This window comes from Lynx canadensis, chromosome E1 (assembly GCF_007474595.2).
Source record: "Lynx canadensis isolate LIC74 chromosome E1, mLynCan4.pri.v2, whole genome shotgun sequence".
Taxonomy (NCBI): Eukaryota; Metazoa; Chordata; class Mammalia; order Carnivora; family Felidae; genus Lynx; species Lynx canadensis.
In genome coordinates this window covers 52,752,762-52,776,685 of record NC_044316.2, presented here as the reverse complement: position 1 = coordinate 52,776,685, position 23,924 = coordinate 52,752,762, and the positions used below count along the sequence as shown (strand labels likewise).

Below are 23,924 nucleotides of genomic sequence, written 5' to 3'. Positions count from 1 at the left end.
GAAGGCCTGGGAAGCAAAGCCCTTGACCTAGAGCAATGGTTCTCAAAGCGTGGTCCCAGGACCAGCGCATCAACAAATCTTAGTTCAGAACAGAAAATCTCGGTCCCGGCTCAGACTGGCAGAGCCAGAACCTCTGCAGGGTGCCTGCATTCTGTGTTTTGACATTTTCCCTGGTGATTCTGATGGGAGCTATAGATTGAGGGCCACTGATTCAGAGAACGATGTTAATACCAGGAGGTTCCTCTTACCCCCCTCCCCCCCCACACATCAGCTCACTCAGCTGCCAAGTGTAGTGACAGAAATGATATCAGGGACGTTGCAAGGCGCTCTCTCCCCGTGGTGTCTGCGGCTTCATAGGAGACCGCAGAGGCTTGTACAAGCAGAATGTTCTCCGCTTGGCCTCGGGGCTCTGTTCCACCCGCCCCATCTGCTCCCGAGCCTGCGGAGGGCTGTGAACCAGAGAATTGATTCTTCAGGCGGGATCTGCCAGTCGCAGCCGGCGGGGAGGGGCCTGGCGGCTGGAGGGACACGTGTGCCGGGAGGGAAGCAGGAAGTGACTTCGGGAGAGGAGCCGGCCGAGCCAGCGGCAGCGGGGCTGATGGAAGTGGAGTGGGGGCTTGAGAGGGCACCGTAGTGAGTCAGCTCTTTCTCCCTTCAGCGCCTTGGTTGGGCCGGAGGCCCGGGGTCTGGGGCCCTCAGGAGAGTGTGGGACCTGGAAGGGCAAAATGGAGTTTGGAAGGCGGTGCCCTGCGGGGAGAGGAGGGGGTCGGGGGGAGAAGCCGGATGGCTGTGGCAGGTGGCAGAGGAGGGGAGGGGTGCCCGGAGCCCCCTCTGCCCCTGGCCGGGGTCGGCTGGAGGGTGTTGACCTGCCTTCCTTTGACAGTGGTTCACCGAATCCTCTTTGTTCGGCGGTTCATGGTGGGCGTGCGGGTGTGTGTGGGGGGGTGTCCCTGGGGCCCTGGGGCCCTGGCGGGGGGAGCAGAGGCGGGGCAGTCAGCGTCCCCTCCCACTCATCCTGGGGAGCAGCACGGCCTTTTGAACCTGACTGGACATTTGGTGACGGTGCAGCCGGCCTGAGCATGTGCATTTGTAACCCTTCCCCGGGGTCACTGGCCCCCAGACCACACTTGGAGCAGTGAGGTATCAGAGAACTTTCCACAGTCCCATCTGCCCAAGCCTGAATCCCGTTGCTGGATTCAACTCCTGGAGCGAGTGTGTGTGTGTGTGTGTGTGTGTGTGCAGTTTCATTAAATGCTGTTCCCACCTCTCCAACATCATCAATACTTGAGGCCGGCTCTGGGAGGCAGGGCAACAGGTTAGCGAGGGAGAGAAAAGAAATCCTGTATCAGTCAGGGAGCCTCCTGTGCAGCTGGAGAAGAATGTGTGCACACATCTTTAAAGTTGGGGAGGGCAGAGAATAATCCTCCCTCTTGCAAATTAATCCACGTTTATGTATTAACATCCGGCCCACAAGGAAGTCTGAGCCCCATCGCGGGCGGTGCTGGGACTGGTGCCCCTGTTCCCAAGGTGCCACTTACTGGCCGACCTATTGGAGAAAACTTTTCGTTCACTTGGGACTCTGTGCCAGTCTTGCCAGTCCCTCCCTCGCAGGGCAGGGGAAGTCACTTTCAAGGCCCTGGGCCTCCTAGAAGCGCCAGGGTTAGAGCAATGCTTTCCATTTTAATGGGTGTGAGACTCCCTCACAGAACTTGATAAAATGCAGAGCCTTGTTTCAGCAAGTCCCGGTGGGGCCCAACATCCTGCATTTCTAACTGGCTCCCGAGGGGGACCACCCTTGGAGCAGTGAGGATTTAAAACAGCACATGGAAGAAACTTCTCCCAGGGCCACCGGGTTTGCATTTTCAATGGTAAATGCTGTGATTCTTGGGACGGAAAGGGCGTGCTTGGCCTTGCTGATCCTTTCCCTTCTATCTTGGGTGCTCAGGTAGGTGCAGACAGGCTGGGATAGTGCTGTCCCTCAAACCAGGCCTCCCCCCCCCCCCGCCCCCGGCCCCGCTCCCGGAACACCCAGAGCTCTCTTGGTGGCGAACCCACAAAGCCCACGTTGACTTTGGCCTGTTGGCAAATGTATGTGGTCTCCTCTTCTCTATAGCTGTTAAAAGGCACATTCAGTACTGAAAAAAAAAATTTGTGTTTATTTTTTTGTTTGTTTGTTATGACCTGTCTTAGATGATAAGTACTAAGGGGTGACAGCTGTGTGCCTTTCTTTGCAAACGCTGTTTTAAATTTTATCCACAAGCAGCCAGAAATAGAAGGTTGGGGGGGTAATGATCCAGATGTCTTGGTTGACAGAGAAACAGAAACCACTCATTTTAGGGGGACCTAACATGATGAAGTATGTAAATGGGTGAGTTTTTAAAAAAATATATTATTTTCTCTTTCTTGGGGGCACTCCCTTTCCTGAGTTTTTATTTAGACACGGTCTGAATCCATAGACGCTGTTTCTCTTAGAGGTTTCCTGGCAAGGGAGCTGGGCTTGGGCTCATCTGGGCTCACCTGGGGACCCACAGCCTTCCCAGGTTGGAGTCCTATCCACGTTGCTGAGCCCCTTGGCATAAGGGCCCCGTCCACCCTCTGCCACGGTTTCCTTACGGGGTTAACAGAGTCAGCGTCTTTAGCTCTTGGTCCGCGCTCACAGAGCTCTGGGACCTGGCTGGGCTGAGCCCTGTGGGGTCATGTCCAGCCCTGTGGGAGCTGGAAGACCGGTGGGCAGTTGAATGAGCCCTTTGAGATGAGGCTGTGAGCCCTGATGTTTGTGTACCGGAACACGGGGCTTTTCAACAAATGGGTTTCTCTGCCTTGTAACTTTCCACAGCAAGACTCCGATCCCCTATCGTGTCAGAGCTAGAATTTAAAACGTGTTCAAGTCTAGAGGAGGTCCGCTGAGCGGAAACAAGAAGGAATGGTACTTCCCTTTCTTTCCTTGGTGGGCAGTAGTGTGAGTTCCGTTTCATTGGCGGTGTGCTCAGTTGACGGGGAAATGCTCCCTCTTCTAGCTCCCTCTCCTTGTCCTTGCTGAGTGTCCCATCAAGGTAAGCTGGCCCCTTTCTTTTGTTTTTAATTTTTTTTCTTAATGTTTTTTATTTATTTTTGAGACAGAGAGAGACAGAGCATGAGCAGGGAAGGGGCAGAGAGAGAGAGGGAGACACAGAATTGGAAGCAGGCTCCAGGCTCTGAGCCATCAGCACAGAGCCCGATGCGGGGCTCGAACTCACAGACTGTGAGATCATGACCTGAGCCGAAGTCGGACGCTCAACCGACTGAGCCACCCAGGTGCCCCATAAGCTGGCCCCTTTCAATATGAGTGTTTTTTGGATGCCAGGAAGCCCCATTTCATAGGGGTGCCAGGTGTGAAAAGGTATCATCCCTGTTCTTAAGCAACTAATGATGTAAAAGATACAGGAGGCGAGTCCATACAAAGAAAGCACCGCAGGTGTGCATAGAGACAGGCGTGGAGAGGGGTCGAAGTTGGCGTTAGAAGGTGCTCTGGGTCTGCTGGCTGGAACAAGGGAAGGAAGGCATTCTGGGAGGGAACCTGATGAAGAGTGACTTGGAGGCAGGACGATCTGGGACTTGCCGAAGGTGCCACAAATGACTAGCTGAGCGGGAGTTTGGGGTGGGGGGGTAGTGGCAAAAGAGTCGGTGGGGTATGCCCTTGGCAGGCCATGGGGAGCCATTGAAGGTTTGGTCAGGACTTAGGTGGGAGAGCTTCAAGAGGGAATCTGAGTTAGTCACCTGTATTTGGAGGAGACAGAACCGATGCTGGGCAAGGGCAGCCGGAGTAGGCAGGATATGGCAGAAGGCTGTAATCAGACCCTCCCCGTGCTCTCTTCCTCCCCGCTGAATAATCCACATTTTATGAACTTCTTCTCTTTGGAACTATCTCCCCAATGTCCTAAGCTCTTCCGTGGGCTCCTCTGGCGTCTCCCTAGGCGTCCCCAGGTCTGTGCGCGCAGGGTTAGATGACTTCTGATACTTGTGGGGCTGGACGAAGAGGCCGGGTCTGTGCCGGGTCGTTGAGGCCGCTGAGGGATGGCCGGGCGGAAAGGTGCATAGCGCCAAGCCAGATCGTGGGCCGGCTCAGGTGGAGGGTGTCAGGACACCTTAGCACGTGCAGGTGTCCCTGAAAGGCGCCGCTGGTGGCTGACCCCCCTCTTGCTCCTCTGCACACAGCTGTATCCAGCATGCTCCAAGGCCACAACTCTGTGCTCCAGGCGTTGCTGGGGACCTTCTTCACCTGGGGGCTGACGGCAGCTGGGGCAGCTCTCGTGTTCATATTCTCTAGTGGACAGGTGAGTTGGCATCGCTTGGGTTCTGAAGTTTGCAGGGGGCGGGGCTCTTGGCAAGCTCTGAAACCACACAGGGCAGGTTTCCCCGGGTAAGGCCACTGGCCACGCCTCCTCACCTCTGTGGTCTTTCTAGGTCCTGTTTTTCCCTCCTCCTCTCCCTACCCGGCTTCCGCTCCCCTCCTGGTGTGAAGGGAGGAGGAAGGGAGCCCAGTTATTAAGCCTCCTTTAGCTCCTGCCTGGTTTCTAGCTTCCGGCTCGTTTCCTTCAGTCCTGGTGCAGGTGGTCAGTTTGGCGGGTTAGCCGTCCCGCCCTGTGTCCTTGAGCTAGCTGGGATGATTGAAAAGCCCTGGGGAAAGGAAGGGTATCTGTTCCGCTTCTCATTGATGGCCATCTTTTCATTCTCTCCCCGACCCTCTCTGGGATGGAGACACACAGACTTGTCTCCCCCTGCCCCCACAGACCCCCACCCCACCCCTCACCCTGTGCATCCTCTACCCCTGCCCCCGGCAACCTCACTCACCCTGGTGCCTCCACACCCCACCCCCACACACCCTGTGCACCCCTGTACCCCCACCCCCCACATTCTCCCACCCCTATACCCTACACTCCTCCTACATACCCCACACAGACTCCCCTACCCCTGCCCCTCCATGTGCACACCCACAATCCTCCCAGCCCACACCCTATCTCTCCATATGCCCCCACCCCATACATCCCATATACCCTCACGTACCCCACATGTATCACACAGCCCCCCCACTCCCACTCACCCCCCCCCCCTCACGACACACACCACATACCCCTCCCCACTCCACAACCCCAGCCCACCTCATATACCTGAGATTCCCTCCTCTTCCCCAGCCCTTGACCCCCTCGGTCCATAGGCCTGGAGCGGTCAACCCATCTTTATCTTGAGGAATTGTCAAGTCCCCGCACCCTTCAGCAGGCTGCCTTAGAAACTGTAGGCGTGATAAGCGAGGGAGTGATTTAAGATCCATTTAAACATGCCGTGAGCCGGATCTGGAAAGGAAAACACAGCCTAGGAAGTTGGCAAGCCAGATGCTCTTGTGTTAGAGACCAGTAAGACGGGTGTTTGCTGTCAGGTAAGCTCTGACTTCCCCACCGCCCTCCCCCTCCTCTCCTCAGTGGGAGGTTTGGAGCCTATGAGACTTACAGCACCGGCATCCCAGCTTGCCCTTGGCAGGTAGTGAAACCTTTCAAAACCCAGTCCCTGAATGAGAGACACCCAGGTGGCAGAGGAGAGGGCCCAGGTCACCTCCTCCTCCTTCACGACAGTCACGCCAGGTTTTCTGGGGTCCCGTCTCTGTGCCCTTCTAGGGCAGGGCAGCCCGTGGTTGTAACTTCCGTAGTTACCCTGCGTTGAGGAGAGGTCTCGTCGCCCCCGGGCGTGCTGCCCTGCCGAGGGCTGAGCGAACGGCAGCACGACGGTGGATGGGGCCCCAGAGCCCCGTGTGGCCCGGGCCAACGCTCTGGGGGCACTTTGGGAGGGAACAGGTGCCTTCCCTTCTTCACCGACGTGCCCCCTTCTGCTGTGGAGCCTCAGAGCCCCTAATTTGTCTCGTGTTACTATAATCACCGAGGTCAGTAGGAGAAATTGCTGAAGACTTCTACTGTGTGGAGGCATGTTCCCCATGAACGTCACCACGTTTGGTGATTCACTAGAAGGACCCACAGCACCCAGAATATAGTTGTACTCATGGCTAAGGTTTAACATTGAAAGGATCAGCAGGAGAAGGATATAGGCGGAGTCTGGGGACATCCGTGCACAGGCCTTTGATGCTCCCTGCCTCCTGTGAGGGGCCCAACGAGGGCGTTCCTTCCCCCAGCAAGGAAAACGCAGTTAACACACGCGTGATGTGTCTGCCCGGGGCACCCTGTGGGGCCTCAGCCCCAAGGATTGTACCGGGGGTGCTCATGAAGGCAGTACATGCTGCCGAAATTCCAGACTTGCAGAAGGAAAGCAGGTGTCCTGCATCCACGACCTTGTCTGGAAACCAGCATAGGCACCTTGACCCACCCTTACCAGGGAATGGAGGGGGCAGTTCAAGCACCACGTTCCCAGAAGCCAGCCAAGGACCAGCCTTGCAAGCAGGACCTTGCAAAGGTAGCAGGCGTGGGTGGGCTATAGGCACCCTTTCTGCACAGGCAGATTGCATGAAAAGTGGGGGGAGGCACGGCGTTGGGAGGCAAAGGTGGCCAGAGACAGGAGTTCACAGAGCTGTGCTCTGGTCCCCGCAGCAAACCTCAGCTTCCATTCGGCTAAGATGGGGGCCGCAGTGAGGGTCACCTGGGATAGTAGACACGTGGACGCTGCCCTCCACAGTTGCTCTCAAACGTCTCTTCGCTCAGGGGCGCCTGGATGGCTCAGTTGGTTAAATGTCTGACTTTGGCTCAGGTCATGATCTCACGGTTCGTGAGTTCGAGCCCCGCATTGGTCTCTGTGCTGGCATCTCGGAACCTGGGGCCTGCTTCAAATTCTGTGTCTCCCTTTCTCTCTGCTCCTCCCCCTCTCATGCTCTGTCTCTTTCTCTTTCAAAAATAGATAGACATTACAAAAAATTAAAAAAAAACGTTTCGCTCAAAATTTGTTTTCTTGCTTTAAAATATATTTTAATTGTAGGAAACTCATAACGTATGAAAAAGCTTAAAGAAATAATAAAAAAGGTGCTTCTCAGAAAAAAAAAAAAACAAAACTCCAAGCCCTGAACCTGTTCATCCAGAGTTCAGTTCTATTCGCGTATACATGAACTTACCCGTATCTGTTTCTTTACATGACAGGGATCAAATTTTATGTAATATTTTACAACTAGTTTTCCTCACTTGGCATCATAAACATTCTTCCTACATCCCTAAATGCTTTTTTGATTATTTTGATCACTTCGGTTACTTAACCGGGCGTGTAATATTCTGTTGTAAGGATGGTCTGCAGTTTATGTAGCCCTTCCCCAACTGTTATGTCTTTTTTCTCCTAATGTCTTTAGAAATACTTTTGTGATGAACATACACCTTTGAGCACCTAGCTGATTAGTTCCTTGAAGTAAATGTCTAAAAGTGGAAAAACTTAAAAAGTATAATTTTTCTCCTTTCAGGATCCAGATGAATGCTGATAGAATAATTTTTTTTACCTGACTTCTTTATTAGATCTGTCTGGTTTCATTAAATTATTTGGTTGGCCAACTTTGCTTATGTCATGGCACGCCTAGAGGAAAATGTCATTTGTATGGCTTCCTGGGGTCAAAACTTTCCATCCACCTCCAGCCGCTCAGAGGTGGGAGAGGGCTGAGCAGTTGGGGTAATCACCTCAACCAGCCTGTAACGTGTTCACGGGGCTATAGATTATGTTCCTAACTTAGACTACAAAGTTAAACAAGTATTTTTAAATGGAAATATAAAATGCATATAGAAAAGCACACATTTTATTTTTATTTTTTTAACATTTATTTTTGAGGGAGAGAGAGCGAGCGAGCACGCACGCGTGTAAGTGGGGAGGGGCAGAGAGGAGGACAGAGGATCCAAAGCAGTCTCTGTGCTGACAGCAGCGAGCCCGATGTGGGGCTTGAACTCACGAACCATGAGAACCTGAGCCGAAGTCGACGTTCGACCGATTGAGCCTCCCAGGTGCCTCAAAAGGCGCCCATTTTATAAGTGTGCAGCTTGATGATTTTTCACGATCGCCTATAAAACTAGTACCCAGGTCAAGAACTAGAACAGCACCAGCCCCACAGCAGCCTTTCAGGATCCTTTCTAATCCCTACCCTCCATCCCCAACCTCCACTGCCAAGAGCAATCCCTCTCCTAGCCTGTGCCCGTAGAGATTAGTTTTCTCTGTTTCCGTACATTATATAAATGGAGTAATCATATGGTATGCGCTCTTCTGCGTCTGGCTGATTCCACTCTGCTTATTTTCCAGTTTCCCCATGCCCCTGCCTGATTATGGGCTCCATTCATGCATATGTCGTGTGTGTTCTCATTGCCGTGTGGTATTCTGTTGTGTGAATACATCCTAATTGTTGCATCCATGCTACTGTTGGTGGGGCGTTCGGGTAGTTTCTAGTTTTGGCTCTCACAAGTACTGCTGCTGAGAGCTTCTCTGGACACGTGTTCGGTGAGTCCAAGTAGGCGTTCCTGTTAGGTGATGATTTCACTACTCAGGGGCAGCACTGCTGGGTCGTAGGGTATGTTCATTTGCAGTTCGCTGGCTGCTGCCAGTTCGTTTTCCAAAGTGGCTGTGCCACTTTGTCCCTCCACCTGCAGCGTGGGAGAGTTCTGCTTGGTCCCCATGGTCCCTACCAACACTTATCAATTTCCATCTTTTAGGCCAGCTACTTACTAAAGGTTTATAGTTATCATTCACAGGAGAGCCAGGTAAAAGACAACACGTGGGTCAATGGAAGCCAAGCACCACTGAAAAAAACTGATTGGCTGTGGGATGGATGGAAGGCTAAAAAAAAAAAAACAAAAAACAAAAAACAAAACATCTTCCCCCTGGTTCTTGGCCCATTTGATAAAGGTTCCAATCCAGGCTTCTAGCTGGACAGGTTGACAAACTTAGGCACGGGCCAGTCTTTATTCGTGCGGCTCTCTTAGATCATATGGTTTCCTCTTATCCTCAGACTCATCCCTCAGACTCTGAAACATCTTGTTTATATTTTCAGAGGCGGATCTTGGATGGAAGTCTTGGATTTGCTGCAGGGGTAAGTAGCGTGTCAGTAGGAGCGATGTAAAACGGAGACATGCTTATTCTAACATTTCTGTGCCAAGGGGGTCTTTCCAGTCTCTCTTCTTGCCACCTAGATGCATCTCTCTGGGCTCCAGGTGCTAATGGCCCCTTCGTATCTCTGCCCCTACTTACCGTCGAGCTTATTGAAATGCTCCCACCTCTCAGCGAGAGAGGACTGCTTGTAGGGCAGCTGTCTCAGGACTTGTGAAATGAGGTGGTTTTTAGGAAGGGCCTCCACGGCGCTAGTTAAATATCTTTTCTCTCTTTCCCTTCCCTTTAAAAGCCCTTTTTTAATTGACATCTCCAAACATGTAAAAAAAGTGGAGAGAATCCCAGGTAGCCATCATTCAGCTTCAAGCATTACCGATGTTTCGCTAATTTCATTTCTGCTGACTTCCCCCAACCTTCTTGAGAGGTTGGAATATTTTGTTAAAGCGAATCCAAGACATCGTGTAAGTTCACCCGAAAGTTAAATCCCCATCTCTAACCGGATGGCTTGTTTCGTTGTTTTTTTACAACATAATCCCCTCATCACACTTACCCAAATTAGCAACTCCTTGCTGTAAGTAACCTAACAGCAGATTTTCTCCCATTTTTTCTTAAAAAAAATTTTTTTTTGATGTTTTTATTTTATTTTTGAGACACGGAGCACGAGCTGGGGATGGGCAGAGAGAGGGACAGCGCGCTCTGGCGCTGACCGCAGAGAGCCTGAACCCACTTGCCTTTAAGATCATGACCCAAGCCAAAGGTGGTCGCCTGGCCCACCGAGCCACCCAGGCGCCCCTCCTCCAGTTTTTCAAAGGGGTCATCGAATCAGCAGCTGAGCAAGATTTTCATATCGATTATATCTTTTAAGTGCCTTTTATTCTTAACAATCCCCCTTTTTTTTTTTTTTTCTCCAGTAATTTGTTGGAGACACTGGGTCTTTTATATCCGTAGAGTGTCCCACATGGTGAATTTGGCTGATGGCTTCCTCGGTGGGGGGCTGTGTACCTTGCTCCCCGGTTCCCCGATCTGTGAGCCGGGCGTTAGAGACTGGGGTTTGGGGAGTTCAGAGCCCCCTTCACAGGCACGCGTATACCGTGGTGGGATGTTCCGGTTGTGTTCGTCACACCGGAAGTCCCGTACCACGTGGTTTTCTCTTCCGGGTGATCAAGATTTGGTTCCTTTGCCTTCTTTTTACTGTGATCTGCAAAAACTGGCCCGGGGGTGGGGTCTCCCAGAGGTCGCCTAAGTCAGCAGCCGTCAGACTGGGGTCGGTGTACCTTCCAGGGCACACAGAGGCCCTCCCGGTGGTGCACAGAGGCACGGAGAGTGTTCACGAAATCCGTTTCCAGGTCCTCAGCGGCCACAGGCTGTCTTTCCTGAAACCCACTCTGGTGAGGACACCCTGGCAGCCCGAGGTGCTCCTTGCCCGAGTCCCCTTCCGCGTTTGCCCTCTCCCACTTTACAAGATAGATGCACTCTTGCCATTCTACCCTGTCCCTAGGTGGCAAAATCTCCATGCATAAATGGGGGAACGCTTGCGATGTTGGTGCTGGAGTGGAGAAAGTGAGGCCTCTAATCACCGATCCCTGGGCATAAATCCTTAAGTGGTTCAGACATGTCTCGCCCTTTGACTGTGGATCTAATCAAATTGTTTGCAGAGCGATGCTTAAAAACCATTTTGGGATTTGGGGCCTGTAACTTGGATAAAATTCAGAGAACAAAATGACATTATTGTAACAAAGTATCTATTTTCTCCATCATTTATACGAACACATTTCCTCTTTGCTTATGTTTAAAAAAGAAAGAAAAAGGCAAGAAAAATAGAAACAAAATTGATTCCCAACTCTTAATCTAGTGATGACCACTTAATATTTGTCCATGGATGTATGAGTGAATGGAAAAAACAAGGGGGAGGCCTCATCCATGAAAATACACATTTCCAAAAAAAAATTATTTTTTAGTGTTTAGTAATTGTAAAACAGTGTATTATATTTTTGTTGTTAGAAATCTGTTCTCTACCACTAATCATTTTAATGGTAACTCAATCTGGGAAATTCTTACTTAAGCAGTTAGAGCCCTAAGTTCACGTGAATTTTCCTAAAAATTAAATTAAAATGTATATAGACATTTATATTACAAAGAAGTAGGATAAATAAATCATTGATAGACGTTCTAGCGTAAAACAGAAGTTGCTTTAGGGTAAAATTCTGTGGGGAAAGAGAATTGAAATTTGAGTCTGGGAGAAAAAGTAATGACGTAAGTTTTGGGACTTTTCAAGAAGAGTTCGCTTTTTTGTGTGTTTAGGATGTAGCCTGTGAACAGAAGAGTACATAAAACATGAACATACAGTTTATATATATATATATGTTTATATATATATTTTAAGAGGATAAAATATTTGTCCGTGGATATATGAATGAATCACTAGAGTAAGAGTGGGAATCAAATCCCTATGCTGTTTAGATCCCAGTGGATATAATTAGTTGACTGATGACACAGAAATCGATATTTATATGCCGGAAATGAGTTTGCACCTCTTGAAATTCAAGATGAAAACCTTTTAAATGTTAACTTTAAAAGGAGTGAGGGGGTACCTAGTTTTTCAAAAATTCTTCTAGGGGTTACATAGATACAGAATTTGAAGAACTCTGTTCTGTACTGTCTTTCTGCTTTTGACTAGGCATTTGTGTCTCCTGTTCTAGGTGGCTCTTTTAGGGCAAAAGCCACTGTAAGGTTTATATAGCAAAAAGCAAAAAACAAAATGAAACAAGAAAGGGAACAAACAAGGAAAAGCAGAGAATAATAGTCTTCAGGACATGTAAGAATAAATTTGGGAGCATAATGAAACATGAAAATTTTAGATGTAATTTCCCCCCCCCCCCCAAAAAAAAATCATCAGGCCACTCTTTTGTGGTCATTTAAGTATGAGGATCTAAAATAAAATAGTTTTACTTCCGTTTTTTAATGTAGTTGTTAAAAAAAAAGATTCTAAAAATTATTTACGTGTGTGTGCTTTTTTCTTTTATTTTTTAAAGAAAATAGGATTTACTTTTCTGAAATTGACCTTGAGCTAGTTCCACAGGAGGAACTTCTGGAAAGTCACCAGATGCATGGAGGAAAGTAAAAGTGTGCTGTGGGAGACCGTTGAGACTCAAAACTCAGGAAATACCAGTGGCCTTCGTGACTAGTAATGGGTTCTCATAAATGCTTCCCCAAACTAGGGAGAAGGCAGTAGAGCCCAGGTGGCCTGAGCTGTAATAACCACTTGTACTAATCATGGGAATAATTTGTATTTAACACAGCCATTCTGTTGGCTAGGACAGTAGTTCTCAACTGGGGGGCGGTTTTACCCCCCGCTGCAGGGGGACATTTGGCATGTTCAGTTGTGACAACTGATATCTAGCGGGTAGGGGCCAGGGATGTTGCTAAACACCTTCCAGTGCACAGGACAGCCCCCCTCTCCCCCCCCCCCCCCCAAAGAATTACCCAGCCCAAAACGTCCGTGGTGCCACAGCAAGAAATCCCGGTCCAGAGCATTTTGATGTATCCTCTCTGGTCACAGAGTGGAATGTATAAAAATACAGATGTATTAGAAGTTAAAAAAAGAAGAAGAAGAAAATCATCCTGCCTCCCCCCCGCGCCCCCCCCCCCTTGCTTCTCAGAGGTCACCGCTGTTAACCATGAGCAGCTCCTTGGAGAACTGTTTATTATGCACGTACAAAGTATCGGCATAAACATGCCACAGGGCTTGCTAGCCTTCAGCACGGCTCTGAGATGCTTTGAGTAAATATCTTGAAAAGGGAAAGCCAGCCATCAGTCGGTTGACTGGGGTCCCATTGTACTTTGCACAGATGTAACATGTTTTCAGATCAGCGGGATACATTTATGCATGTGTTGTATGTGCATTGACACCCGTCTCTGCTTTAATGCTGCAGTGATGTATCTATACAATATATAATTGTGCACCGAGAAAGGAGATTCCTGGGACAAAGGACGTGGTGTTTTAAATGTGCTTAGCGGTATATTTCACAGGTGGTTTTTTTCCCTCATTAGCAGGGCCTTGGAAGCATTAATCAGTTCTCCTTAAATGACTCTTCAGAGAATCCAATTTGCCTTCCGCCGCCCCCCACCGACTCCTGACTCCTAAAAAAGGTTTAGACTCTTTTAAGTCTTTCATAATCGTTGTCTTTTTCTTAGTACCCATGTCAGCCGTCACGTTTTGCCTGAGGTGTGAACTTAATGGGGAGAAATTTTACCGTTAAAAAAAAAAAAAAAAGGCAGAAAAAGAAACCTAGAGTATTACAGCATTAAAGCCGGAAGAGTTTTACAACTTAAAAAAAAATTTTTTTTTAATGTTTATTTTTGAGAGAGACAGAGAGAGATAGGGTGAGCGGGGGAGGGACAGAAAGAGAGGGAGACACAGAACCTGAAACAGGCTCCAGGCTCCGAGATGTCAGCACAGAGCCCGATGGGGGCTCGATCTCTCGAACTGTGAGGTCATGACGTGAGCCGAAGTTGGGATGCTTAACCGACTGAGCCTCTCAGGCGCCCCAAAGCTGGGAGAGATTGTAGATGGTTATAATAGCTAGTATTTAGTGCACCTTTGTTGTTTACAAGGTGCTCTGCTGAGCACTTCGTGTCGACCATCTAATTTAATTTTCATAACGACTCCATGAGGTATGTAACATGTACTATTATTCACTCCCACTTTACAGCTGAGGAAATAGGCATAGCAAGTGTAAATGAATTGTTCCGGATCTCCCACGGTGAGCAGAGGCAGGATTTGAACACACAGTCTGACTCCAGAGCTTTCCCTCTTAAACCACAGTGCCTCCCGGCTGATGTCTGGTCCAATTGCCCCCCATGTAGAGGCAGGAAACAAATGCAGAGAGAAGAAATGACTTCTCTAGAATCGGAAATCACTAGGTAGGGGCAGAGCTAGGACCAAACTCAGCTGAGAAGTCAGGAGCTGCTGACATTTAGCTGTGTGACCTTGGGCAAGCTCCTTAGTGTTCCTGGACCTCAGTTGACTCTGCTCAGTTGACTGACATTGGGCTTGATGGTTTGTTAAGGGTTTCTTGGTTCTGTCCAGTTAAAGAGGCGGGTTCTAGCATGGGTTAGTGTATATCCTTTTCTTGTAAGGCAATTGGGAAGCATTCGTTCCACTTCACCTGTTCACTCACTCACTCACTCACTTGTTCGATGGCGAATTTACACATGCAGTTGAAGATCTTTTCATCTGAATTGAGATGAGCAGTCGTCGTCCCAAAAGGTAAACATTTGGGGGAATTCGAAGAGGCCAAAACATCAAGGGTCACCATTCACCATTTTAATTTTCTTTGCTCTGGTTTTGATGTCTCTTTGGTGAGGTTGACATTCACTAGTAATCTCTGAATCAGTGTACATCCTCTCTCAAGGAAGACGCGCTTGTGTGGAATAAACAGGACCAGGAACCTGCAGAAGAGAAAGGCAGCCTACCAATCAAGAAGCTTACTTGTAGGCAGGAAGAGGCAATTTAATATCTATTCTTTAATCCCATAGGGAGCTGGGTTCTCATGAAAGGCACGATTTTCTTAAGGAGGGTTTGGCTGAGTCTGTTTTTGTGCAGAACATGGTGAATAATATTTTCTCCAAATAACTGGCTCCCTGTTGGAAGTTAGTGATGCTCTCCGGTGATGGCCTCAGAGTCTGGAGGGACGAGGGTGACCAGCTGTTCTCCATTTCCATGGCGAAATGGATGGGCAGAATAGACTCAGTAGCATGAGGGATTCAGGGAGATTTCAGCCAGAGGCAGTGGAAAAGTGACCTGAGCCAAAGTCAGATGCTTGACCGACTGCACCACCCAGGTGGTGGTGATGTTTGTCCGTTTGAGGGCTGAGACTGTCCTCAGCCAAGAGGTGACGAGGTATACTGGGTTGGCTTGATGGGACTTGGAGCCGTCTGCCCTGGGGGTCTCATGTGACCGGCTAACTGTGGCATGGTGTGTGGAGAAAACGGGGGGAAGGGCGCCTCTCTAAGCAGGACCATTCACAGCCTCCCTCCAGGTTCTGTCACGATTGGCAAGGGGCCACCTGCCGCTTCTTGCCTCCTCTGCCTCTTGCATGGGAATGCCGTGGGACACTGGCGTTCAATCTCGTAACCGAGGGCTTTGGACCCTTAAGGTTTGCGTGAAAAGCATGTTATTTGTAAAGGTCTCCCATGGCCAGTTTACAACGGGAAAACTTCTGTGTCTCCGCCGAATGTTTTCAAACCTTGAGAGGCACGAGCAGCAGACGCTGAAGGCACCGTGGGGGGCAAGCCTGACTTCCGGCTCGGCGCTCCTGGACCCCAAACCGTAGCGGTTCTGCTGGGCATGAGAGCGATGTGGTGACAGCTGTGTCCCCTGGCCCTCCCCTCACCTTCCGTGACATGTGCCGGCAGGATCAGGGCCTTCCTTCCCGACACATCCGGACCCTGACTCCAGGGGTGGCCGGGTGAGAGAGGAAGAAAGGAGAAAAGGGAAGAAGAACGTCCAGGAAGGAGACAGACCATCACTATTATTATTCGTGTGTCTTTCCTTTTCAATTTCATGCTTCAGATCTCCAGTGTCGTAAACAGTGTGGGGGAGGAAATGATACACGTTACCTCCCATCTGCACTGACATCTAGGTGGAAGAACCCACGTGTGTTGTCTCGTCCTGCTAAGCAGCTGGCCCGTGTGGCTGTGGGGCCTGCCCAGAGTCGCCTGGATGCTTACCTCGCTTCCCTGCCTCGCCCGTCCTCTCTCCCTGCCTTTCCCGGGTGCTCAGGCTGTCTGTCCTCTCGCGGCCTGGGCACCTCTGCTTCCCCCTTGTTTCCTCTTCCTTTCCTTGCAGGCCTGGGCCCTGCAGGGATTGGGGCCAGGGCGTTCTCCTTGGTGAATACCTGCTCCTCTTTGTCTGGGGCATCCTTCCCTGTTCCGTGAAGGGGAGGGGCGAGTGTATGCAAGTGACCAGCAGCTTAAAAAAGGGCTTTGAGATTCCGTTTCAGTAGTCAGATGTGAGCGCTCCAAAGGCAGTAGCTCTTACACATCTCCCTGCAGGAGCAGGTAAACGTGTAATAGATATTCCTTAAGATGACTGGCTCAGTTTCACTCATTCACTCATTCATGCATCCATTCATTCATTCAGCATTTATGGAGGATCTGTTGTATTTCCAGGCACTGTGCCGAGTGCTAAGGATTTGAAGGGGTGATAGGAGGTGGTCTCTGTCTTTAAGGAGGTTACGGTCTAGTTCTAGTGGAGAGGTGGGCACCCTGCCTGTTTTTGTCGGCAGAGATTTATTGGCACCCACCACGCCTGTCTGTCCGCATACTGTCTGCGGGGCTCGTGCATCATAATGCAGAGTGAGGAACTGCTAAAGGACCATATCGCCTGCAAACCCTGAAGTATTCACCGTCTGGCCCTTTGCAGAAGTTTGCCGACCCCTGATTTAGTGTTTACGGTGGGGTTTTCTGAGGCCTGTTGCAGTACAAACAGCCCGAGCAGATGTCCACAGCTCCGTGCTGTGAGGGGCTCGGGCTGGCGGTCTCAGAACGTCCCTGGAATGTCTGGTGTTCCTGAGCAGGTGATTTCCTGGGGGAGCTAGGTTTTGCGGGGCGCGGGGGGGGGGGTCCTCCCCAAGGAGGCCTGACCTTGGCTGGTGAAATCGATGCTACTGCTGCCCCTTTGCTGGGGTGGGCCTTTGAAGAATCTTCAGGGGATAGCTTTGCAGGGCAGCACGGTGAATTATGTGGACCACTTTGCCCTCATCTTGTCACATAAGGCACACTGTGTTAGGACAGATGGCCAAGGACAAAAATGTGCGCTTTGAGATTGTGAACGAAAACTAGGTTTCCCAGCTCAAATCAACCTCAAGCTGGCAACCGTCCTCAGCACCCGTGGTCTAGCAGAGTGAGCTCACTTGGCCTCACATCCTCGGCAATTTAGTCCCAAGGAGCTTCTCTCTGGCTTTAGAGAAATTCCCTTCGTTCTGATGCAGTGGTTCCACTCAGGCTGCATGATAGAATCCTCTGGAAAGATTTAAAAAGCCCAGTGGCCTGGACACACCCTGGACTAACTACGTCTAAATCTCTGGGGCTGGGATAAGGCTTCAGTAGTTTCTCGAGCTCCCCGGGTGATCACAGCAGTGAGGACCCAGTCCGAATGGGGATGACGGTTTAATGAAGGATGGGCTGGTGTTTAGAAACAGCAGACTCCCTCCAGAAGCTCCAGGTAGCTGTGGGGCTAAGAGTCTGGCTGAGCCTGCGTGTGGGGCTGGGGCCGTGGTTACAGGGGCTCTGGGTGTGGAGGATGCCCGGACGGGGGTGCCCAGGGGGAGGCTGCTGCCGTGGCGGTCCACTGTGTGCCTGGCGGGTTGACTTTGATACCAGCCTGAGTTGGGACAGGTGTACTCACACGTAGGTTTCCCAATTGGTTAGGTGATACTGGTGTCCCAGCTGCCGGAATGAGAACTCTGGGCTCCCCGACACATGCAAAAGAAAGACGAGAGGCAGGATCTTGGCACCTTGGAGAACTTGAATGTGAGCGTAAATTCTCACCCGAGGCACAGTCTTAGTTGGATCGCACGCTGTGTCTGAAAAAAATCTCAGTATGGGCAGGGCCTTCCGGGAGTCATCTAAGGCATCCCTGTGCCATCAGACAGGGCAATGTTTTGCCTAATCCAGACAGATGGTGGGGATGGGGCTTGTTCCCATAGACTTTTATGAAGCAAGTCTCCGCTTTTTTTTTTTTTTTTTTTGTAACCTAATTGAGTGTTTAGCTAGCTTGTTAGAAACTTACCTAATCTAAATGTCTTCTGCAATTTAAATAAGAGAGAGTAGCTGACATCACCTTTCTTTGGCATCTTGGCACAAATCACATTACAAAGCATTTACTTAGGGTCAGTTCTTTTGCAAGATACTCCAAGTGCAAGGGGTCAAAGTCAATCTTGGTTAAGTCTTGTCCTGTGGCCTTAGCGTGCCAAGACCAAATCTCTACACGTGTTATTAACACAAGTGCTTTGTGCAAGGCCTGCCTTTGTGCAAGGATTGCTTCTGATTGCTTTTGAGTGGTGGCTCACTCATAGGAGGGGAGAAGAGCCGGTCATCAAAGCTTTGTCAAGCGCCTGTGCAGTTTTAGCGATGGCTCAGACATGTGTTCTGTTTGCAGAGGAACCATTTATTTTCCTCCTTCCTTAGGGAGTGGCTGCCCGGAAGGTGGGAGCAGGGAGAGGATGGGCCTCAGGCCAATCCATCCGCCATTTAGTGAGCACCTACTGTGTGGAAGGCATTGTGGGGGTACGTAAAGAAGCAAGATATAATCCCTCTCCGCAAGAGGCTAAGGCCGGCTGGGTTCCTGCAACCACGAGACAGGTCAGCATGTGGTTGTAGGAGGGTAATGTGTGCAAGGTGACAGGAAGCCTGGGGACAGGGAGGAGTTAGGGAGGACTGCTTCAAGGGTGAAAATGAAATTGGAAGAATATGTAGTTTGAGGATGGGCACGGAACGGGGAGGAAATGAATTCTGGGCAGAAAGAAGAGCATACTGGAAGCACGGGCATGGAAAACACAGGACTGTTGAAGGAATGGCGATTGGTTTGGCTGGAAGCTGCTGGCCGCAAGGTAGGTTGGGGCCTGGATATGAACAACCTGGGGCCCCGCGGAGGAGGGTTCGCGCTCTGTTCTCTAGATTGGTGGGGAGACCCTGGAGCTTTGAGGGAGGGGAGGTGACCGGAGTTGTAATTTCAGGAAGTGGGTTCTCTTGGAAGCAGATAGCACGGCCCATAGGGAGCAGATAGCACGGCAGCGGGAGGCAGGTTGGAGGCTCTGATGTTACTTTAGGTGGACTCCTGGACTCCTTAGAGGCCTCGAATCAGGCAGAGGCAGGGGAGTTGGGAAGGGAGAGAGCGAAGGTCAGTCCTGCTGGAGAACTGGGGACTTGGCGGTCCTTTGATTGCGAAGGTAGCCAAAGAAGTTCAAGCCCATCACAGGTACCGTGTTCCTGGGGCTCCTTCCCCTGGGGCAATCAGGGAATTTGGTATCACCTCCTGGCTTAGGGGCTGAGGAGGGGGGGCTCTACCAGAAACAGGGAGGTGGAGTTTATATCAGGCTTTTCTCTTTTGAGTGGGTTTGTACTTTGGAATCTGTGTGGCAGGATGGTCTCCACGGCAACCAGCCACCTACACCTAGCTGTACTGATGGTGATGCTTCCTTCTGCTCACCGTGCTTTTGACTGAGAGTCACTGAGACACCCCCCCCCCCCAATAGTGGCTTAAACAAGAAAGACTCCTCTCATGAAGAAGAAATCCAGAGACTGTGGCTGGGAAGGTAGGTCCATGGAGTCCTGAGGGATCCAGGCTCCTTTTCTACTTGGTGCTTTGCCCCAGAGGGAGGCGTTTGCCTTTCTGGCCCAAGGTGGCTGCTGGAGCTCAGGGCATCACAGCTGCCTCCAGGCAGCAAAATGTCAGCCGGGAGGGAGATTCCCTGTAAGTCTTGCCTGACAGCTCCACTTGTAGCTCATTAGCCAGAACTTACCGGAAGACCCCATCTACCTGCAAGGAAGGCCAGGACACCCGGTCTTTCAGCCGTGCTGCAGTGTGCCCAGCTAAACAGTGGGATTGTGCTGCTAAAGGAGATGGGAGAATGGAAACTGCAGCAGGCAATTAGCACCCTCGGCCACACAGCCCATCACGGAGAGAACGTTGAGCATTGGATGCTATTCTTGATTTGCCTTCCCTGTGTTCATTTTGTATGTGGTTGTTCTTTCAAGTGAACTGGGTTATTTTTTTCTTTAGTTTCTTTCAAAACGGGGGAGTAAAAACATGAACTTGGCAAGAAATTCAAGTAGTACAAAGGGCATGCAGTAAAACATAAGTCCCTTCATGTCTGTCATCAGGAGGCCACGAATGACGGAAAACCTAACTCAGTCTGGCAAAGGACTGATGAAGGAAATGTGTTGGCCCGCGCATTTAAAATACCAGGCTCAGAACTGACCTTGGATAATACTGCCAGACTGTGTAGATCCAAGGACATCACTGGGGCCTGGGTTTCTCCGTCTCCTGGTCCTGTTTTTCCCTGTGTCTCCACTTTTGGGTACTGTATTGACATCCTCTCAGACTCACGTCTGTGGAGAGGAGGAGCCCTTCTCCCCCAGCTTTAATGGCCCTTGGAATTGAGTTTCATGGGCAGGAAGTGACAGGCCTCACTTGGGTTGTGTCCTCTTCCCCGGACCCTAATTCCTGTTGCCATGGGGATGCGGTGTGTTAATTGGCCGGGCCTGGGCCACATGCCCACCCCTACTGGCCTCTTCCTCTTCCCCGTAGGTAAAAAGCAGAGACTAAAATTGATGAACAAGGAGGGGAGAGATGGTTCTTCTGAAGCAAAATGGAGGTATCCTTGCCCCAGTAGGTGTGATGGAGATTGGGTGGTCAACGTGCAGCAAACGTGCCCACATTCTTCAAGATACAGCAAACATCACCCACACTTCTTGTGCCAGTTAGAAACCACCCGAAAACACGGTGGCTTAAGTCAACAGCACTTTATCACTTCTTATGCTTCTGGATTGACTGGACTCCGCTGGGTGGTTCTTCTGGTCTTTCCTGGTGTCACTCATGGGGTCGGGGCGTCTGGTGGCTCAGTGGGGCTGCGGGGTATAGGAGGACTTCACTCACAGTGGTGGAGACTTGGTGCTACCTATTGTCTGGTCTCTGTCACGCACAGTGGCTCATGGGTCAGTGGTGCGGGTGGAAACTGTAAGGCCTTTGGAGGCCTGGTCTCAGGAATGTACACAAAATCACTGGTCGTGTTTTATTGGCCAAAGCAAGTTGCAAGGCCCGCCCAGATCCAGGGGGTGGGGAAATACTCCCTGGTCCTTGGTGACCACAACCTGCAAACTATCATGGCTCTGTGCTACCCTCTACCTCCTCGCTTTGCAGAGGTGATGCCTGTCGACAGTCTACCCTTCCAGGATCCACAGATCCTTTTTGTTGCCGGGTGCCATCTTGTTGTCATTTCTAGAAGTCCCGAGACCTCTCTCCTGGGTCTCCCTTTGTCCTGTTTTCTCCATCCTGCTTCTCAGCTTCTCTTTGGGTGTCACTCTCATCCAATGGGAGGAAATTCTGTCTTTCTAGGTTTCCATTCCATTCACAAACGAATACGCAAGGAAGGAATCTGAAGACCCTGTGAAACTTGATTCATGCTCTGGGGGCAGGAGAGAAGCAGAGCTTTTACAGGCCCAGATTAGTCATAGGTGTTCTGGTCTCCTGAGAGGAAGGAATTTGGGCTAAATTCTTAGGCAAGAGCCCCACTGTTCCGGAAGCAAGAATTAGCCGTTGGGTGAGGTGACATTCTGTGGCTAACAGTAATGTAATCGGTCTGGAATCTTTTCATATGGGGACACATGACCTTTTGAGAGTGGGTGTGTGTCCACACTATGGAATTGGAAGGACCCGGGAGAAATACCAGTTCTTACATTCCGTGCTTCAGCATTGTTTGGTTTTGTTAACCTGTATGACTTTGATTTTTTTTTAAAGTTTATTTATTTTGAGAAAAGGGAGGAGGGGCAGAGAGAGGGCGTGGGAGAGGGGCTGAGAGAGAGAATCCACTGCCAGCGAGGAGCCTGATGTGGGGCTCGAACCTACGAACCCCAAGATCATGACCTGAGCTAGCGTCGGACACTTAACTGACTAAGCCACCCAGGCGCCCCTGATTTTTTTTCTTTAAAAAAAAAAAATTTTTTTTTAACATTTATTTATTTCTGAGACAGAGACAGAGCATGAACAGGGGAAGGTCAGAGAGAGAGGGAGACACAAAATCCGAAACAGGCTCCAGGCTCCGAGCTGTCAGCGCAGAGCCCGAGGCGGGGCTCGAACTCACGAACCGTGAGATCATGACCCGAAGTTGGATACCTAACCGACTGAACCACCCAGGCGCCCCCTTTTTCCTTTTTTTTTAAAGGTCAAAAATTTCCCTTTCAAATTCAGGCATCAGTCTTATTCCCTCTTTGCAGGGGAATCTCTGCGTCATTTTGTGAACAGAATTTAAGAATATAAAGAGCATATTGCTGAGGGCAGGGTGGTGGAGTGAACGTCCATCCTGGTGTTTCTCTGATGGGCGTGCGGGTCGAGCGGCAGGACGGTTGCTGAACTGTGGATTTATCCCTCTTCTCACTCCCCCACTGCCCCCAAGCGTGGCGAGTGCAAGGAGACCAGAGAAGCTATAATCAGAGGCTGAGGACGCTCACTCCTGCCTTCTCCCAGGGCCCCTTGGAGAGTTTTGTCAGCCTCTGGCTCTCCTTCTACGATGCCTCCCATCCCAAGGGATGGGACCTCAGGAGTGCCTCCATCATACCTCCGATTTCCGAGGCAAGAGGAGCCTTCTTGGGCAGCTGATCCCACTCGGTGATAAACAGTGCTGGGCTCAGACAGGGAGTCGGGAGCCCTGGGTCGCTTTTCTAGCTGAGCTGTTTACAGTCCCTGTGATTAGCAGCAAGTCTTGTAACCTCTGGGCATCTCGTGGCTCCGCCGAGACTGAAATCCTTCCCCTCCTACCTCGTGCAGAGAGTGGAAGGGAAAAATCAGGGCATGATAGTTTAATGCCTCTGTGCCCTCTGGAGCCAAGCGAGAACAAACTACCAGAGAGGCAGCCGCCTTACTAGCTTGCTGGTGGACGTTGCCCTTTGCTGTCCGGGTGCCCTGGCTTTTAATCCCACATCTGACTTTGGCCCAGGGCCACGATGAGCTGTTTCTCCACGCTTCGCCGAACAGCGGTGGGAATAGAACCGTCAGGCCCGATGGAGAGTCAGCTCTGGGAGGATTGTGCGTTTGACAAGCCAGTGAAGGGAAATGGAAGCCTTCACACTCACCTGTGCAGATTTTTTTTTTCTTTTTTTCTTTTTTTTTTTTGGGGAGCGTTTCTTTGGAAACGTCTTAACTTTCTGAAGCCCTGGACTTCTTGTGAAGAAATCAACCACGACAGCCCTGGGGCTAAGTGAGTGAGTGTTCCAGGAGGATAGAAAGGAAAACAAAAACAAAAGCATATCTATCAGACGCATAAGCAAGGGGAAAATGGGTTAGTATTGTATCGAAGAAGGAGGAAGGGACCCGGAATCGTTGCCTGTGCAAAAGCGTTAAGTAGATTACCCGTCTGAATTTGCGGAACCCTCTGTAATTACGCATGGAGAGGTCTGTGGGGTGGGGTGTGTCCATGAGCTGACTGCGGGGAGCACTTACATCTTACGGGCTCGTGAGTCCCAAATACTATCATCTGACAATGGTTTATTGCTTTATACTTTTCAAAGCATTTCCCCATCCATTACCTCAACCGACCCTCATAATAATCCTGTAGCTGTAGGCTTTCTTTTTTGCAAATAATAGATGAAGGGTGTGCCGTATCTCATGCTGGACTTTTCCGTGTGACCTGTTCCTGGGGTGCTGGGGGCAGTGGGGAAGAGAAGGGAGCCTCCGGTACCCTCCTGAGATCCCGCCAAGGTGTGCCAAGCACTGGGGGTAAAACAGAAAACAAAGCAACCCCAAATTCCTGCTCTCACGGGACTGCCGTTCTTGCAGAGAGAGTCACAGGCTACGCTCTACGCTAAAACATATAGGATGTCAGACAGAGGTGAGTGTGAATGAGAACAATAAAGGAAAGGAGGATGATGGATACTGGGAGTCACGACTATTGCAGTTTTAAAAAGAATCAATCAGTGAAGATGCTAAGGAGATGTTCCCGATGTGTGGAAGGCTCTCAGTCAAGTCTTTTGACGTATTGAACAAATAAACAAAGGCTCAAATGGATGGATGGATGGGTAGGCGGGTGGATGGATGCACAGATTGTGGGTGGATGGGTGAGTGGATGATGGATGGATAGACAGAAGAGGAAGGATGGGTCCTC

The 23,924-nt window shown here is 50.3% G+C and overlaps 1 protein-coding gene across 2 annotated transcripts in view; it reads left to right on the top strand.

The window, feature by feature from the left end:
* The first annotated feature begins 521 nt into the window (after nucleotides 1–521).
* Nucleotides 522–23,924, top strand: part of SLC39A11 (solute carrier family 39 member 11) — a 342,512-nt gene continuing 319,109 nt past the window's right edge. Inside the window, exons 1-3 of one of the 2 annotated variants that reach the window (XM_030295448.2) lie at nucleotides 522–633; nucleotides 4,195–4,313; nucleotides 8,987–9,025. In XM_030295448.2, coding sequence (XP_030151308.1) covers nucleotides 4,206–4,313; nucleotides 8,987–9,025 — 147 coding nt within the window. In that variant the 5' untranslated portion in view covers nucleotides 522–633; nucleotides 4,195–4,205. The remainder of the gene's footprint in view (nucleotides 634–4,194; nucleotides 4,314–8,986; nucleotides 9,026–23,924) is intronic. The other variant, XM_030295449.1, reaches the window with a different exon arrangement.